Source organism: Danio rerio, chromosome 12 (assembly GCF_052040795.2).
Source record: "Danio rerio strain M-AB ecotype USA chromosome 12, GRCz13ab, whole genome shotgun sequence".
NCBI classification, from domain to species: domain Eukaryota; kingdom Metazoa; phylum Chordata; class Actinopteri; order Cypriniformes; family Danionidae; genus Danio; species Danio rerio.
In genome coordinates, this window is record NC_141032.1 from 5,577,501 (window position 1) to 5,597,187 (window position 19,687).

A 19,687-nucleotide genomic window follows, 5' to 3' on the forward strand; every position below is an offset into this window, starting at 1 on the left:
GAGCAAGACGGCCTACAAATCTGACTTGGTTACACCAATTCCGTCAGGAGGAATGTGCCAGAATTCCTCCAAACTATTGTGGGAAGCTTGTGGAAGGATACCCAAAACATTTGACCAAAGTTATACAGTTTAAAAGCAAAGCTAAAAAAAATACCAAGGAAATGTGAGTAAACTTTTGACAGTCTAGAAATTTTAAAAAAATTCTCAAAAAAATTCTCTCATTATTCTGGCATTTAGGAAATGTAAATGATTTAGGTAATCCTAACGGACCTAAAATAGTCAACGTTTAGTATGGTTTACTATTAAACATTTTTTTAAATGGTTATGTTCCTTTTTTTAGGGTGCATGTAAACTTTTGGCTTCAACTGTACTTACAAATGTAAAGGCTTCTTCAATTAGAAAAAAAAACAGCCTAATGTGACAAATTTATTTTGTGAATTGATTTTTTAGGGTTTATCAGTAATAAAAAAAACACAATTAGCTGCATAACGTGGAAGGCCACACAATTTGGCATATTATTAAGAGTAAATTAAAAGTAGGGCTGTACCCCTTAACAAATTGCCATATATAATAGATTCTGTAAATATTTGGCTAAATTAGAAAACAGTTTACAAAGACTTTTTTTAGAAAGAGCATAAACTTCATTGCTCAAAATTGGACAATACACCTAAAAAGGGTGTTTCAGAAAACACTCATGTGTAATGATGGGGCGTGGCAACAGAGGTAGAGTTCAGTGTGTGTGTGTGTCAGATTGCTAACTGCTGTACAGTAGATGGTAATCAGTGTCTGGATTGGTGCAAAGCATGGTGGGGGTTGTAGTCCGGACGAATGTCTAAAAAAGTGCCCTCTAGTGAGTCAGATGAGTACTCCAGCTAATATTTGTGACAATGAAACTTTATTATTCATTAATTTATTCATTCATTTTCTTTTCGGATTCTTCCCCTTTATTAATCTGGGGTCGCCACAGCGGAATGAACTACCAACCTATCCAGCACAGGTTTTATGCGCACTCTTGCACACACTCACATACACTACGGCCAGTTTAGCTTATTCAATTCACCCATACTATATGTCTTTGGACTGTAAGGGAAACCCGAGCACCGAAGGAAACCCACGCAAACACAGGGAAAACATGCAAACTCCACACAGAAATGCCAACTGACCCAGTTGGAAGAGAAAAACGAAAAAAAAAAAATTTGACGGCTGCAGTCTTCAGAAGTTAAGGTGGTAATCTTTTTTGGAATTCAATCAGTGCTTTTCTCTAATCATCATCATTGTGTTTTACACAAAATTAAGGGTTTTTAATAAAGTTTCAGGCCGTAACAGTGGCACTCACAGCAAGATGCTCGCTGGTTCGAGCATCGGCTGGGTTAGTTGGCATTTCTGTGTGGAGTTTGCATGTTCTCCCTGCCTTCGCGTGGGTTTCCTCCAGGTGCTCCGGTTTCCCCCACAGTCCAAAGACATGCGGTACAGGTGAATTGGGTAGAATAAATTGTCCATAGTGTATGAGTGTGTGTGTGAATGTGTGTGTGGATGTTTCCCAGAGATGGGTTGCAGCTGGAAGGGCATCCGCTGCGTAAAAAAAAAACTTGCTGGATAAGTTGGTGGTTCATTCCGCTGTGGCGAACCCGGATTAATAAGGGGACTAAGACGACAAGAAAATAAATGAATGAATAATTCTACTCATTTGAAGATAATTTTGACCTCAGTGTGGAAGGTAATGAGTTAATTAAATACATAATTACTTCAACTTAAATGTAGTAAGTTCACAGTACTCATATTGATTAGTTTTTTAACTCAAATGGTTTGTAGCAATCGGTTTCCTCAAACGGTTTGAGTTGCCTTAACTTATTGAGTTTTACAGTACTCAGTTGGTTTGAGTTCTCTTCATTTATTGGGTTTTACTGTGCTCAAATTGCTTCATTTACTCAAATGGATTAAGTTCACAGTACTCATTAAGATTAGTTTTTGAACTTAAATGATTTGTTGCAATTGGTTTCCTCAAACGGTTTGAGTTACCTTAACTTTTGGGGTTTTTCAGTGTAGTAGTAGTAATCTGCCTGATTATCTTGTGGTTTATATCCCAGACTTAAAGGCCCAGCTCTTATAGCCTGTACATGCTCTTGGCAAGCAGTTCCAGCTGCAGTGTTAACCTCATAAGCCCATTGAGATTTTCCACATTATTCTGTCCTCTCAGGCATTTGTCTTTCATGGAGGACCAGCCTTTTTGGAGGGACATGAATAAGTGATGTTGTAAAGATGCAATATTTTAGAAATCAGAGATTTGCAATAACCCGTTTTGGCCACTTGAGAACTGATCAGAAGCATTGGGAATTGTGGCTGTCAGTTAAACGTTTGACCAATAATTCAGGAAATCATCACCATGTACATCAATATTCTTTTAAAAATACATTATTAAAGTCTTTTTAGATGGATGGATGTACAAACAGACAAATGATTTTCAAGCAAATGCATTTTGATGTGAAATAGAGACCTAATTTCTTGGGAAAACTTGCATCATTGCATGATAAGGAGCATGTTTTAACATGACTTTAATAATGTTTTATGACTTGAAGTTATGACAGAGCAGTGCTGGATATTTTACTGAGAAAGGCAAACACACTTTTTTGCAGAGGTGTTACATTCAAAATGTGTAATTAAGAGGAAATTGAGGAAATGCTCGAGTCGCTGACCTTGACTGATGTAGGTTCTGTTTCGATGAGGAGAAAGAGGAACTTGCATGTTTCAAACCTGACAGTCTAAACTTATTTATGTTTGTAAAGTGCATCTAATTCTTCATATAAGTAGCTTGAAACTGAACAGAGAGTTACACACTGTTTCAGTGTCAGCACTTCTTTCTTTTCTCTTATTTCAGATCTTTATATCATGCACTCACACACTCATACCTGCCTCTTTCTCTCTCCATCCGTCTGTTCTACTTATTTCCTCCTCCCCCTTTTCACTCGAGTAGAGTCGCTCTTCGAGACAGATGTTCATTAGTTGTGACTGCAGACGCTGAGTGTGTGCGCGTGTTTGCATGAGAGTGTGTGTGTGTGGCTCAGGGTCAGCATGATGCTCGCAGTTGGATAGCTCAGAGTTGAACTGTTGTCTGATCAGCTGTATGGCCGTACTGGCTGATCTGAGCGAAAACATGGTGGATTTTTACACTAAGATTCGCTCCAGCCACCGACCGAGAAGTGCAATGCCGTTCTCTCTGAACTCTCAGGTATGTCCAAAACCCGTTTCTGGACACATTAATGCTATTTGCTGTTGTTTTGATTTGACTGCTTTAAAAAAAAAACTTAATATTTAACACATCGCATGGTGTTTATATATGAGCAGTATGCTCGGAAAAGTAGCATATATGTTGAAATGTGCTTTAAAGCATGCTATATTGTTGTTCTTAGCGAGGATGTGGTCTCTTCCTGTTGAGACACTCCCCGCTGCCGATAATTCGAAATGCACTTGTCGTGGTATACATCCAAAAAAGTTTGTTGTAGTAAAGTTGTCCAATTCTTTAAAACTCTAATATACAGAATATGTACAATGCTTGAGCTTCGGCATCACTTCAGTTCTGGTCAAAAAGGGAAGCTTTGTTTATATTAGGCCTGCACGATTATTCGTTTCTGAATTGCGAGTTGAAAGCTGGGTTTATTTTGATGCACAATGATCAGATATGGTTACAATTATTTGACAGTTCATTACCCTGAAGGATGTGAATAACGTAACACAATCTAAATGTGCAGATTTTTTTAAGTTTTAGAATTATTTATGCTCTTTGCACGCTAAATAGCAAAAAGATTTGCTGTTCAATATTAATGTTGGTTTTACTGATGTAAACTTGTTGACAGTGTGTTTGGATGCTTAACAGTTTAAGATTTTATATATAATTGATTTAATTTTATTAAAGTTACTGTAGTTATTTCCTTAATTTGTCATCGCAACTGACAAGTTTATTATAAAAATGGCAACAATGATCTAGAGGATTTAAATCAACAGTAGCATACTGTAGCCTAGGGCTGGGCGATTAATCGAAAAGTAATTGAAATCGAAATTCATGTATAATTAATTACATTTTTCCAGGTCATTTTTTTCAATGACTTTCCCTACCGTGTGTGGTTGGTTACCCCTCTCTGTTAAGGCTGAATTATACTAAAGTCCCTTTAAGACACGTCATTTCACTCGACAGCCATCTTTGAAACGCCTCTCGGGCAGTATGCTCGGGCATTCTGTTTGAATGGGAAAACATCAAATTTTCCAAAACTACTTGCCAATATTATGATTACATTACATATTATGAATAACCAATAAAATTTAACAACAACTGTCTGCTTAGTCTCATTACAAAATGGTCGTATCACTCAAAATCTGCAGAAACTTATATCTAGTCCAAGCCCCTCCCCTGGAGAATCGTCATCCTATAGCGATTGCTGATTGGCTCATGTACTAGAAGGCGGGTTTTTTTCAACATGTAGCGATCACTGATTGGCTCCTGTACTAGAAGGTGGGTTTTTTTCTCCATGTAGCGTTCACTCATTGGCCCCTGTACTAGAAGGCGGGGTTTTTTTCACCATGTAGAGATCACTCAATGGCTCCTGTCCTAGAAGGTGGGGTTTTTTCACCATGTAGCAATCGCTGATTGGCTCCTGTACTAGAAGGCGGGGTTTTTTTTCACCATGTAGCAATCGCTGATTGCCTCCTGTACTAGAAGGTTGGGCTTCATTCACCATATTGACTGTTACACTTTTTCCCCAAGTGACATGTCTTGTGTATTCTATAGTGTGCGATTAGACTTACTATATTATGATTTATACTTATTATATTATTATGATAAAATACTTTGCCTGGAGCATGTGTATAGTCCAGCGCAGCCATAGCATACCTGCGTACCTCTCAAAAAAATGAACGTATAAGTCACAACAATGCGTAGTGCAAGCTTTGTGATTGGTTGGTTTGGTATCGGTGAAGACAGTAGGCAGCACAGAGAGCTGCGTATAAGATAATACGTGTTTTAATTCCAACTGTTTAACTCTGATGTTTAATAAATAATTATATGTATTAGATAGTGTGTGTTTACTTCAATTATTTTTAAATCAAGCAATGCACTCTACATTCAAAAATCTCTCACTTGTAATATGTGAACATATTTACTGTACAAAACTTGTCAGTAAACAATAAAATAAATAAAAATAAAATAAATAAATAAAATGATCGTTTATTAGTCGTAGTCGAGTTAAAATGTTCAATTAATTGAGATTTTGACTTTGTGATTATGCTCAGTCTTTCTTTGCTGCTGTTTTTTTCCTTCACTTTCGTCAATTGGTGAAGTTTGTTCCTCGCTACTGGCTTGCTTGGTTTGGGACATGTGGAGCTGCGCATTGATGGATTTGCACTTCAGTGTTTGGACTTTTCACTGAACTGAACTAAACTGAACTCACACAGTTTCAATTTACTAAAACTTCTATGTTAAGCTTTAACACAGTGGTCCTCAAACGTTTTTCTTCAAGTACCACCTCAGAAAAAAATTGTCTCTCCTAGTACCGCCATTATGAGCAGTATTGAAATACAATAGCGTAGTAAGCCCAGTAAAGCAGCTACAGTTCTGCACAGTTCAAAAACGTGGCAGATTAATTCCTATTATTAAGAATATTTATTATTTTCAGCCACATTAAACATAAATAGTCTGAACATTAATACTGTACTGTGCTTATATGTAAAAAACAAACTAACTAAAAACGCCAACGTTTAAATGAAAATGTGCTTAAGGTAAAAAGAAAAGTGCTGTACTTAAATGTAAAGTATTAACATATAGTAGCCAATTCATCAACACCTAAAAATAAATTTTGAAATATATGTAGCATGTACAAATGACCTATTTGTTTCCTCCACGTACCACTAAAAGGAAGCCCGCGTACCACTAGTGGCACACGTACCACAGTTTGAGAACCACTGCTTAAACACAATCTACTTTGTAAAAGTGTTAAAGAAATAAAGATTAATTTAATTTAATTGCATTTTTGCTTTTTTTAAATTTAATAGCTCTTTTATGAAACCATAGTAAATCGCATTGTAGTTTTGATCAGTAAAATCATATTTGTTTTTCCCCCAAATGGTGTTCAATCATCTTGAGATGTTGTGTGTGGTGATCTGCATACTGTGACAGTGCCAGATCTTGTAGGCTTCATCCATTGCGTCTTTCCCTTTTTTTCTGGCAGTTAGCCTACTTGTACAATGACTTTTACAGGTTGTGTGGCTGTCTCTGTTGGCCAGCGCATTCAGATCATCTAAATTTATCTCACAAAAGGATGGCATACATTTAAGGCATGGGGACTTCAGCGCTCCCTTTGCTTTAAGATGATTTAAAGCGGTAGTGCAGCTAAAAATGCAATAGTATCAGCATTTAATCTCTTTCTTGTTCTTCTAAATTTGCATGTTTTCTGTGAAAAACAAAAAGAGAAATGTTTAAGAATTGGCTGGATGCACTTACAATGAATAAAGTAGACTGGATCTGCACAAGATGTATAAAACAGACTACAATCATACAGTGTATCCGGAAAGTATTCATAGCGCTTCACTTTTCCCACATTTGTTTATGTTACAGCCTTATTCCAAAATGGAATAAATTCATTTATTTCCTCCAAATTCTTCACAAAATACCCTATAATGACAATGTGAAAAAAATAGTTTTTGAAATTGTTCCAAATGTATTAAAAATAAAAAAGCTGAAAAATCACATGTACATCAGTGTTCACAGCCTTTGCTCAATACATTGTTGATGCACCTTTGGCAGCAATTACAGCCTCAAGTCTTATTGAATATGATGCCACAAGCTTGGCACACCTGTCTTATTGCCCATTCCTCTTTGCAGTACCTCTCAAGCTCTATCAGGTTGGATGAAAAGCGACGATGTACAGCCATTTTCAGATCTCTCCAGAGATGTTCAGTAGGATTTAGGTCTGGGCTCTGGCTGGGCCACTCAGGGACATTAATCGAGTTGTTGTGAAGCTACTCCATTAATATTTTGGCGGCGTGCTTTGGGTCATTGTCCTGCTGGAAGATAAACCGTTGCCCCAGTCTGAGGTCAAGAGCACTCTGAAGCAGGTTTTCATTCATGAATTCCACAAAACTGTTAAGTATTAAACTATTTTTTAATAATTGTTTCATTATATAAGACTAAATCATCAATAATAATCACTTAATGTTGGCGCAATAACCTAGCGCACTGACATATGGTGCAGTAGCACTTTAGGGCGTCCCTAGTTTGAATCCTGGCTCGAGGACATTTCGCGTCCCTACCCCTCTCTCGCTCCCACTTCGCTTTCTGCCTGAAATCCTGTCCTATCCACTTAATAAAGGCAAAAAGGCCAAAAATAAATCTTTAAAAAAATATATGATTATAATAATAAATACTAAATTAATATGATTAAATACCGATTACATGATTACTTTATTTGTACTAAAATGTGACTGGTAGTGTATGAATGTCACAAAATAAAAAGAAAAGTCTATAACAGTTTCTATTTCATGCCAACTTTATTCTTTATTAATAAAGTATACCACTTTTATCACATAATACTGTTCAAAACGGCACGTTATGGTAAAGTCATTTCAGGTTTGACCTCACCAGCCCAAATCCCCTTTAGCTTTCATACAAAGAGAAACAGTGGCCAGGACTTCAACATTTCACCTTTAGATTCCACAGAAAAGAAAGTAGTTTGGGTTTGTGTGGTTCTCAGTTTCCTCTTAAAGGGATAGTTCACCTAATTTAAATTCTGTTATCATTTACTCTCCCTCCTCTTGTTCCAAAACAGTTTAAATTTCTTTCTTTTAAACAAACACATTCATTCATTCATTTTATTTTCGGCTTAGTCCCTTAATTAATCTGGGGTTGCCACATGCAGCGGAATGATCCGCCAACTTGTCCAGCATATGTTTTTACGTAGCGGATGCTCTTCCAGCTGCAACACATCTCTGAGAAACATCTATACACTCTCATTCACAAACATACACTATGGACAATTTAGCTTACCCAATTCATCTGTATTGCAAGTTTTTAGACCTTAGTGGGAAACCGGAGCATCGGGAGGAAACCCATGCGAACATGAGGAGAACATGCAAACTCCACACAGAAATGCCAGCCGATCTAGCTAGGGCTCGAACCAGCGATCTACTTGTTGTAAGGCGATTGTTCTACCCACTGCACCACCATGCTGCCCGTTTGTTAAACCTAAAAGAAGATATTTAGAAAAATGTTGGAAACCGGTAATCATTGACGTCAATGGCTTTTAGTTTTCAGTATTCTTCAAAATAACTTTTTTAAAAATACTAAAAGATCTGGAACCTTTTGAGGGTGAGTAAATGGCGAGTCATTTTTTATTTTTAAATGAACTATGACATTATTCTGAAGTCAATGTTGTTCACAGTTTTTGTAGATATATTTGCGGTCATTACATTAATAAAACAGTTTCCTGTTAGTTGTTGCAAGTTGGCAGTTGTGGCTGAGAGACACTTGGTCTTCACGAGACCTGGGTAAATATAGACTCAGGATATAGACATATTGACTGTCTAACTTTTATTTTCCATGTTATGTTCTGTTCTTCAATTATTCTTGCTCTTCTACATCTTTTCCTGTCTTTTTCTCTCTCTATTACAGACGTTTCTGAGGAGAGGTGTGTCGGTGTACAGACCTCTCTCAAGGCTCAAGGTGAGCTCAGTTGTGTATATAGTCAGAGCCATCTTCACTATACATGCATGCAACTCCATTTGTTCGTCTTTTTTATATAGCATTGATGGATAAAGTTACCTCGCAGGACTCATATTATGCTTTTTCAACCATTAAAGGGGAGCTATTATGCAGAATTCAATTTTATAAGAGGTGTAAACACAGTTGTGTGGCAACTTAGGTTGTTGCAATACCATTCATTTATCTTGCGATACTATACCAGCTGAAGTATCATGATACTAAGTAGTATTACGATACTGTAATACATAACTCAAATTATAAAGAAAACTGTCATAGATACTAGTTTTAAAGGTTATAATAGGTCTTGAATTTAATTCATAATTCCCTTATTATCAAAAAAAGGATTATTTGCACGTCACTTCACCTAAAATAACTTATTGACCTTAGGAGTTTCCATAAATAAGACGGTAAAGTAAACATTAACATTAAAATCTTAATAAAGGCATAAACACATTACGGGTGTGTTTTTGTTGAAATTCGTATTAAAATCTTGTTTAATTCATATTGCACTCATGCAATATTGCACTCATGCAACGTGTATCTGTAAAGTCATTACACATAGTATTTATTTCGAAAAGTGGAAAAACAATAAATCGTTGTATGAATGCTGTGATGTTTAAATTTCCATTAAAACACGTGAAGGTCATGTGACCATCAGGAAGAATGCAGGATCCCATTTCTTACAAGATCTCGCGATCTTCCGAGTTCGTTTTTCCAAGGTGACCTGGCAAGACCGGTCTTCACAAGAAAGCAAGTCCGGTCTCTGTGTTCTTAGAATGGAGAAACAGCCACAGGCATTTGTAGCTCCACCCTCTTTTGAATAGAGCACAATCTTATTTGAATTTAAAGCGACAGTCACCAAAATTAGGATCAAAACCTAAAAGGTTTCAAAGAGCTATAAAACATTTTAAGCTGAAGCTTAACATATACCATCAAGGGACATACATCTTGTATAAAATGAGGCATAATAGGTCTCCTTTAAGTCTTCCTATTCGTTCTTGGAATTGAGAAACAGCCACTGATTAGCATGTTCAAGTGTGTTTGGTTAGTGTTGGAGCAAAACTGTGCAGGACACTGGCCCTCCAGAACCAAGTTTGCCCACCCCTTTCCTACACAATCCTACAGTATGTAAGTTTATAATAAACTCTAATAGTCTTTATTGGTTGCCTCCAAACATTACCGCCAATTTTCTAGAAAGGTCTGTATGTGTGAACAGGCCCTTTTTGAAAACACAGGTAAAGTTGTTCTGCTAATTTTCCGGATATTTACCGGCATCACTGTGTGAAAGGGGCTAATATCTTTTCGCAAAGACTGTAGTTGTCACTTAGGCATGGTTTTTGTTGATATGTTGAGAAGTTTTTTTTTTTGTGCACTGAAATCTTTGCATGAGCTTTCAAAAGATGTGGGTTCATGTGATCAAGCCAGTGTCGTCTTCTACGTTCATTTCACTGTTTAGAAAGAGCAGAGAAGGTTTATGGGGATGAAGTTCACATACGGTAATGGCCGTTTGGTTTCTTTGTAAAACCAACTTGCAAACCAATCGCAGAGTGATGGGTCATCTGACCAATCAGAACACAGCAGATATTTGGAAAGGCGGGGTTTAGAGAGAGTGGATCCTCAAAGTCATTCAGTCAACGTGAGAAAAGATCTGATTAAGAATTGTGTGTTATGAAAAACCTAATACTTCCAGATTTAAATTAATTAGGTTTCAAATGGCATATTAGGGGCCCTTTACTGCTTTCTTCTCTTTGGAGCTCACTTTAATTACTTTCTTGTACTTTCTGACATGTACACTAAGAGTTCTCAGTTTCAGTGATGTCACTGATGGCGAAAATGGATGGCAGCTGACCATTCACAAAGCCCCGCCCCCTTCTCACTGTCCGACATGCTTCAGTATCAGCCACAGCGCTCCTCTAGCAATAATGTGCAGACCCCAGCGAAATGCTGAATAATTACTGTGCAAATTACGTACTGATTTCAGACAAAAGCAGACATAAATGTTAGAATTATGCATACACACACACACACACACACACACACACACAGAGCTATAGTCTACAATGATGGGAAAAAGTATTAAAAAAAAGTATAATGAAGGGAAGTTCATATCATTTGAATACAGTTGAAATTTAGTTCAGATTCCCTAACACATAATTCTCAAACACGTGCAAACCATGGCATTTTGAACAAGACGTTAATGCATATGAATATATGAGACAGTAATGATTTATTCATTGTTTTTCTGGGTCTCCAGACTATGCAGTTTGAATTATCTCACCCAATCTTCAAGTAATCCTCAGGTAGTTCACTGGTTATTGTCACATCACATATCCATAAACCTGTGGTTCTTAACTCCGGTCCTCGGGAAGTTCCTCGGGAACTTACTTGGTAGATGCATGCCAGAGAACAAAAAAACAATGTCATTCTCGCTTGAAGAAGAAAGCTGTACGGGCTTAAGCACATTATGTTAAATGTAGATGCACAAATGCACACAAATAGAGAGAGAAAGTGACGCCTCACACATGTTTAGACACAACATGCAAACAGCCTCAAAAATAGCAATGGAGGACATACAGTACAGGACAGCGGATCTTATTCTTGCCTTTTGGCATGTGGCTGTTTGTTTCTAGAAGACGACAAGCTTTTTTGAGCATGGTTTCTCACCGTGCACCATCATTAAGCTGTGTATTTAAAAAATGGCACTTCCTGTGTTGTCGTTCCTCCTGTTTAGTGCATACATTAGTGAGGATTCTCTGTAAACTAATAGCATTCAGCAACCAGACTGGCTCCACTCTTTTGCTACCATACTGTTTAGCTACACTTAGGAAAGGGTGCCAAATAAGTGATACGGTTCGCTATTTTGCTTCCTTTGACACTTTCTAAATGTATATAAAGTGGTCAGTGGAAATAGGCCATAACCAACCACTCAGCTGCCACAAAATAATGTGTTAAAACCATTCTGAACACCTTAACAGCATCATAGTGGCACTCTATCTTTGTGTCAGTGATCTCTGCACACCATTATAAAAAAGTGCTCCCAAAAATGATGTGTTCTTTTTGTTCGAACTCTTTAACTGAACTTAAACAACATTCAGTTCTTGAGTTTTTTGGAACAACTTAATTATTTCATGTTTAATCCACTTAAATTTGAAAAAAAAACTAGCAAGTTAACCTAACCCCCGTGTTGTCCCAACACAGACTGATTGTGCTTAACCCAGCATCTTTTACAGTATGTGTTTAAGTTCAGTGTTCACTTTTTAAAAGCACATTAAAGAAAGTACTTAATGTGATATTACACATACAGATAGTCTCATATTACAGATAGAATTAATACAATAGAAGGCAACTTAAGTGTGCTTAGTATTGGGCTCTATTTTAACGATCTAGGCACAAAGTCTAAAGCACAGGGCGCAAAAGCATTAAGTGCGTGTCAGAATCCATTTTTGCTTTTTTAAGGATGGAAAAATATGCTCTGCGCCCGGCGCATGGTCTAACAGGGTTGTACTTATTCTCCTGAGTTATGGCTGTGTTTTGAGCATAACCTCCATTAAACCAATGCAGTCTCATCTCACATTCTCTTTAGGGTTTACACTAGTGTGTTTTAGTTTTAAAACGTTGTTTTAGATCAAAAATGATCCGCGTCCACACTAGCGTTTCACCTAGCGTCTCTGAACATATCTCCGTCCACACTACGCCACCAAAAACGTATATCACGTGACCATTCGCGCACTCTGGGCATGCGCGTTCTAGTATAAACAGAAAGCACGCGTCTCTCTCGGCATTTTGTTATTGTTAGTCAACAAATGCCGGTTGAACAATGAACGCGATGGCAAAGAAAGCAAGAGAGGTATTTTTGTGGACAGACGACGAGGTCGAGTTGTTACTAAACGTAACAAATGAATAACTGCACAATTGCATCTAAAACAGACAATAGTGCAAACAACGCTCCTATTTCTGTGTCCATGTTGTTGTTTACAGTACTGTCTTTCAGTAGTGTCAAAGCCATGTGTTTTAGTCATGTGATAGAGGCTTGACGAATAAGGGAATGATACGCAATGACACAAAAGCCCTAATCAGGTAGCAAATCTCAGCAGTCCCGCCTCCGTTTTCAGATGTCTCCGTTTTTCCTCATCCACACCGAAACGGAGCAACAGCGTTTCAGAATGAAAACAGCCTCTCCAGCGTTTTCAAAACGCTCCGTTTTCGGCGCTCGAGAACTCCGGCGTAGTGTGGATGGATGGCGTAACCGTAGCGAAACTTATGCGTTTTAAAACGAAAACGCATTAGTGTACACTGGGCCTAAGAGTCAGTTGCATCATGCCATGGCAGACTTTGTAAGTGGAAAAACTGAACGATTCAATAGCGAGAAAACAGTTAAACAGACCATCTGCAGAGCGAGGATAAACAAAAGAAAATCTGTAATTTTACACTTTATTTGTAAAAAATGTAAAACAATGGCTGTTAAGTTACAGAAATTTACTGTAAAATAACACAGATTGATTAACAAATTTAGCATAAATTTAAATTTAAGGACATTTCTGTAATTTAATGGTTGTTGTTTTACAGTTTTTTTAAACCGTAAAATTACTGATTTTTTTACAGTGTATAAGCCTCCTCCATTCTGCCTCTTTACTTTCTCTTTACTTTACTTTTACTCTTTACTTTACGCCTTTAATTTGGTGAAGTACGGAAACGGTGGAAACTCGCTCCATTGAAGACATTCATCAGCCTACATATTTAATTTTGTTTGTTGAGCACAACGATTTGCTTCAAAACAATTTCTAAATTCAGTTCTAATTTCCAACAAATGAATAAACAAACAATAATAACAAAGTGTGGTCAAAAATGAATAAGTTATACCCAAACACACGTCCTGTACTTATTCTCCATATGGTGATGCAGACGTCTCCAAAACCCGACAGGTGGACAAATCTAAACAAATCTTTTTATTAAAACAAATATAAATATGCATGTAATAAATAATACTGCTAATGATAATAACATTATACTAATGCAAATTGTCATGAATAAACTGAAAAAGCCCCTAAGATGAGGCATGGAGGTAGTGGATTTCATCTTTATGTAGTAAATAATATTTTTTGTAATCCTTTAATTTTTGTGTAGTGTTGTACATCCTGTATGTATTGAGCAATGTGTAAGCGTTTGACCCCACATAGGTGCACAACTAAAGCACTCTGCGCCAGACTTTAGATCTGCTTTTACATGGTCATTGGTGCAGTCTTTTTCAGTTCTTCAAAATAGCAACCCGCCAACAATCCGCATAACACATCTCAATTTTAGACCAGCGCGCCCAAGAGTTTACAAAGTGGCACAAATGGATTTGCAATTAAAAAAACGTGACGGAAAACATAAAAAATTAGGGTTGCGCTGGTCTGAAAATAGCAACAAATCATGCCAAACATGTCTTGTGTCTTATTGAGCCGGGTGTATAAGGCTCATTATGTGCTTTATAATGTACCTATTGTGCTGTTTCAAATAATGCAGTTTGAAGCTGTCTTTAAAAGTACACGTCTTTAAAGTTTTAAAGGTCAGTGCATGATCAGTAAAGTTCAATTCAGTCAAATCTAAACCTTTGTAAAAGTAAACATTAATTGCAGTTTCTTTTCTTTGTAGATTCTTAACACATTTACATAATACCAGCTAATCCTCTTTGTTGATGGCCTGCAAACAACATCTTAAACAAAACAAAAAATTAAGTAACTCTCATGTTTACAGACTGCCCTGTTCCTGGATCAGCTCTCTAACCGCTGGCTATCACAGCAGTACCATCACATACTGTATCAAAATCACAATCAAAATACAATAATAACAGGCCATAATCGATCATACAGCAAACAAATGTGAGAAAGAACCAAGCCTCAGTTCTCTTATCGAGACGAGAGCATGTCGGGTTTCTCTGCTGGGTCTTTTGTCATCTCTAAATAGAACAAACAAAACCAGATAACATGCTTACACTATATCTGCTTGTGGTTTGCTTTTTTTTGAGACTGTTAGCTCTTGTTCTGTTTCCTGAGAGCTGCGCGCACAGGAAGTGCTTTTTTTTAAGTGATGGTACACGTGACTTCGGGCCTACTATATATATGTCAACAAACTTTATATGAGATGCTGAGTTTTTTTTTTTGCCTTTTAGCTTCTTGCTCATACATTAAATTAGTCCAAACCAAAACGTATCACACCAATACATTAAGTACACCCCAATGAATATGTTAGGAGAAAATATTACAGCTTGCACAACTGTATAATACAAAAAACATTAAAAGATACAAAAACAGGAAGTGTTTATTAGGCTAAAGTTTTTGTAGGCTGTATTTTTTCTCATTTTAATGTAAATGTATTATTTTAAAAATGACAAGTGGCTCTCTAGCTAACCCAGGCTCATTCTGATTCTCCTTCTCCATCCTAATTGCTTGATCCGCATTTCAACAAGGTTATGAGGTGAAATGGTCCAGAATAGGGACTTTGCTTGATTGCTGAAAGTCTCTGAAGAGTTATAAAGGCCAAAGCCTGGCCGAAGCTTAAACAAGGCCTAAAGCCGGGGTTACATTTTTGAAAGAAGAGTAAGGGTCAGAGACAGAGGAGTCAAAGAGAGCCGGTACAGAAGAGCGTAGAGAGGCGTAGAAGAGGTTCAGGTCCTTAAATAGGTTTGCTATTTACATGTGAACTCCCAGTGGGGTGGGTTTCTGGGGGCTGCTTAAAAAGTTCATGTAATGATGAAATGCGTCTGTTTGATCTTCCTCCATTCGTTACACTTGATATTACATGTTTCTCTTTTTCTTTGGCTAACCATGATTTTTAAATCAGTAGTCGATGGGTTGAATTGAGGTTCTGAGTGTTTTGTTTTTCTGCTGATGTGGGAGTTCCTCCAGCTGAGTATTGGGGAAGAGGCTGTTAAAGCAGATGCTCCATTTACTGCCTGTTTTGTCCTTTGTCTAAACGTTTGTGACTTCACACAATCAGCTGTTTGCATAAGGTCAGCATCACTGGAAAAGGTTGAGTGAATCAAATTACATTCAGGTCTAAAGCTTCTAAAGGCCTTCTAAAATTTCATCTTTCCTGTTTTTTATGAAAGCATAAGAATAGAGTATAATATTCAGTAAAGATCATGATTCACGAACATATTTTATACATTTCCTACTGTAGACTGTAAAAATGCTTTTCTTACTTAGATTTTTTGTCTTGTTTCTAGTCCAAATATCTAATAAAATTTTTAAATCAAGAAGCATTTTTCTAGACAAGCTTGTTTTAAGAAATAATATGCCAAAATTAAGTGAGTTTTTCCTTAAAGCAATCAAAATAATCTACCAATGGGCAAAGCAAAACAACCTTATGTCCAAATGAAAAACAAGACTATATAGCTTAAACCGTTGGCAGATTATTTTGCTTGTAAATATATTAGAAGTCAACGTTTGATTGCTAAGCATTTGATTCAAAATGTGATTTTCTCAGTATTTAGGCTTTTTTGAACCCTCAGGTTTTAAATTTTCATTTTTTTATCTCCAAACAAACCATACATCAATGGATTTATTTAAATACTTTTTAAATATTTATTCAGGTAATTTCTGAAAATTAACTCTTATCAGTCAGTCAGTCTTTATTCATTTCCCGAAGGCAATTTGGTTGCAGCATACAAGCATGTCACACATAATACACACAAGTGCATCATACAATACAAATTCCACCCTAACTTTAAAAACTTTACAGCTGAGGGGATGAATGAAAGTTTAAACCGATTTGTTTTACTAATAGGAGTTCTGTATCGAATTTTAAAAGGGAGAAGATAAAACTCGTGGTGCATAGGATGGGAATCATCTGACAGAATACTCTGAGCTTTACTCAAAACTTGTCTATGGTATAACTGAGCCATGGTCAACTGTTTTCTCCCTGTTATTTTTCCTCCTAAGTTCACAGTTTGATTACAAATAAATATTTTCATTGAGTTTAAGGTTTTTTTGTTGTTTTTGTTTTGTTATTTTTGTACTTAACAAAAAGGAGCACTACTAACCACACTGTAAAACAAATATGCGTAGATTAGCTGTTTCCTGCATTTTGTAATTCATGTTTTTATTTTATTTTCCCTAATTATTTATATTTTAAATTGATTATAGGACCTTGATCATTCTTCCAACAACCTTTAACCTTGAAAAAGTGACTTTTATGAATATTTTTAATAGTTTAAAGTGATGTATTGTCTGGGTTGATGTTGTATATTACAGTACAAAAATCTTGTAATAAACTAGCTGTACATTTTCTGTTATTTTCCTGACTTATTTCTCCATATATTATTATTTCTAATGCATGATATTATTATTTTAAACTCTTAAAATGTCAATAAAAGTCATTTTGTTAAACTGTAGAGTTAAATGTTCAACATCAAAAGTCGACAGAGCCGAGATCGACATCCCATAATGCAACTCACAACAGAAAACACTTGACACAAAACACAGAACTGTTCATTAACTGATATCTTTACAATGTAGGACATGTTTTTGTTTCATTATGGTTCTGTTAATCTTTATTATTAAATTGAAGTTTATAAATAATACACTTGCCATATTTTATGCTTATGGCTTTAGTTAACTGTAGTAACCTTGATTTATATGTTAAGTAAAGATATTGATATGATTTTTTTGTTTTAGTAGCTGTAAACAGTTTCATGTTGCTGGTAAAGAGGTCATCATCACATTTAGCCATCCTTGGCTAATACAAGTACATTAGTAGTTTAATCATTGTAACCTCAAGTCTATGTGAGGAAAAGTGTGCCATCAGCTCTTCATATCTGCGTTCTGACATGTTTGCCCATCAGGTGGAGGATGACACAGCGGTGTATGTGAACATCCCTCGGAAGCGTCAAACCACCATCAACAACTCCAGCCCCATCGCTTCTTTGCTGCAGGATTTTCCAGAGCCTCCTGAAAACTTCCTTCTGGACTCAGCAGGATGGCAGGTCCACACTGACGACCAGAGCGGCCAAGAGTTCTACTATCAGCCCTCCACTGGCCGCAGCACCTGGGAGAATCCGCTCAGCAGCCGCTCAATGGAGTCGCCGGTGGGCACAGAAGGGGGTCGATCGCCTCCGTCTTTCCCTCAGTCTCCCGCCTGCTCGCCCGTAGCTCCTGCTCCGCGCAGGTGGAGCTCGGACTGGGAGAAGGTTTTAGATGAGAGCACAGGCAGACATTATTTCTTCAACACTGTGTCAGGTCAGAGCTCATGGGATCCTCCGGAGGATGTCGACTCACCTGGACGCCTGATGTTTCTGGATGATTGTCCGGTATGGAGATTATTGTGCATTGCTCTGATGTGTACTGTGATTAGGAATATGATGCAGTACAATTTCTTGTTGCAACTGTTATCATGAAATACTGTGCCGCCACGGTAACTTAGTGGTTAGCACTGTCGTCTCACAGCAAGAAGGTCGCTGGTTCGAGTCCCGGCTGGGTCAGTTGGCGTTTCTGTGTGGAGTTTCCTCCGGGTGCTCCGGTTTCCCCCACAGCCCAAACACATGCTCCGTAGATGAATTAAGTACACAAAATTGGCCGTAGTGTACAAGTGTGTGAATGAGTGTTTACTGTTTTATAGTACAGGGTTGCTGCTGGATGGGCATCCACTGTGTAAAACATATGCCAGAATAGTTGGCGGTTCATTCCGCTGTGGCAACCCCTGATAAATTAGGCACTAAGCTGAAGGAAAATGAATGAATGAAACACTGTAATATCAGGATATTGACTTAAGCTGCAAAAAAGGTTACTTTAAAAGTTTTCATAACAAAAAAATACTTTGTGTTTTGCTTTATTGTACCGTTGAAGTCAGAATTATTAGCCCTCCTGAATTATTAGCCCCCCTGTTTTTTTATTTCCCCAATGGGGAGCTAAGAATTCTGATTTCAACTGTATATGCATCCGAGTAAACTAATCTTTCAAACAAAATAATAATAATATGAACAAAAGTACAAATAGACCACAATTCACAATAAATTCACATTAGATAATGTTAGCTAATGCATTCAATTCAACACTAGACAACAAAATACAACTCAATTTTATTTGCTATTAACTCTGTTCAATAAAAGGATTATAACTTTAGATTTTGTTGCATTGGTCACACTTTACAATAAGGTTCATTAATTAATGCATTTACTAAGATGAACAAACAATGAACAATACATTTACTACTGTATTTGTTCATTTTAGTAAACGTTAGTTAATGAAAATACAGTAGTTCATTATTAGTTCATGTTAACTCATGGTGCATTAACTAATGTTAACAAGAATGTTAATAATGCATTAGTAAATGTTCAATTATGATTAATAAATGCTGTACAAGTGTTGTTCATGATTAGTTCATGTTAGTAAATGCATTAATTAAGGAACCTTATTGTAAAGTGTTACTGTTGCATTAAAGGCATTACCTAGGAAATTTTTATCACATAAAATTAATACATTTGTTATAGTTTTGCTTGTGATTTTAGTTAATTTACTGTTAACAAATGGAAATATTCAGAGTTTCCTCAGGGTCTTAAAAAGTCTTAAAATGTCTTAAATCCCAAAATCCAAATTTTAGGTCTTAAAAAGTTGAATTTACTCTAATGTTGTGTTGTAGGTCTTAAATCTTTTTTAAACAGGTCTTAATTTATCATTGTTCATGCATTGCTACCCAATCTTGCCAAACCCCATACAATCACCAACAACCCATCTCAATAAAACTTTCAACTTTTTATTTAAAAAGGTCATTTTTAACTTTGTTTATCATAATGGTTTAATTATTCTCCTTATAATTACATTTGTTTAAAAGTGCTCCATGTGTTTACTGCTGTGGACAGATTGTTGTGCATGGATTTAGTTTCATATAGTTTTTAAAACTTTTAAAACATTTGTTTATTATTTTTTGAAGGATTTTATTTTACACAATATTTTTAATTTTTTGCTG

The 19,687-nt window shown here is 36.6% G+C and overlaps 1 protein-coding gene across 19 annotated transcripts in view; it reads left to right on the forward strand.

The window, feature by feature from the left end:
* arhgap27 (Rho GTPase activating protein 27) overlaps nt 1-19,687 on the forward strand; it is a 79,350-nt gene that overhangs the window by 36,391 nt on the left and 23,272 nt on the right. For 12 of the 19 annotated variants that reach the window (XM_087275672.1, XM_087275668.1, XM_087275670.1 and 9 more), the window contains one exon: nt 17,568-18,032. In XM_087275672.1, the coding sequence (XP_087131798.1) occupies nt 17,568-18,032 (465 nt within the window). Of the gene's footprint in view, nt 1-2,995; nt 3,227-8,653; nt 8,705-17,567; nt 18,033-19,687 lie in introns of those variants that run through there. The other 7 variants (XM_087275675.1, XM_087275677.1, XM_087275678.1 and 4 more) reach the window with 3 other exon arrangements.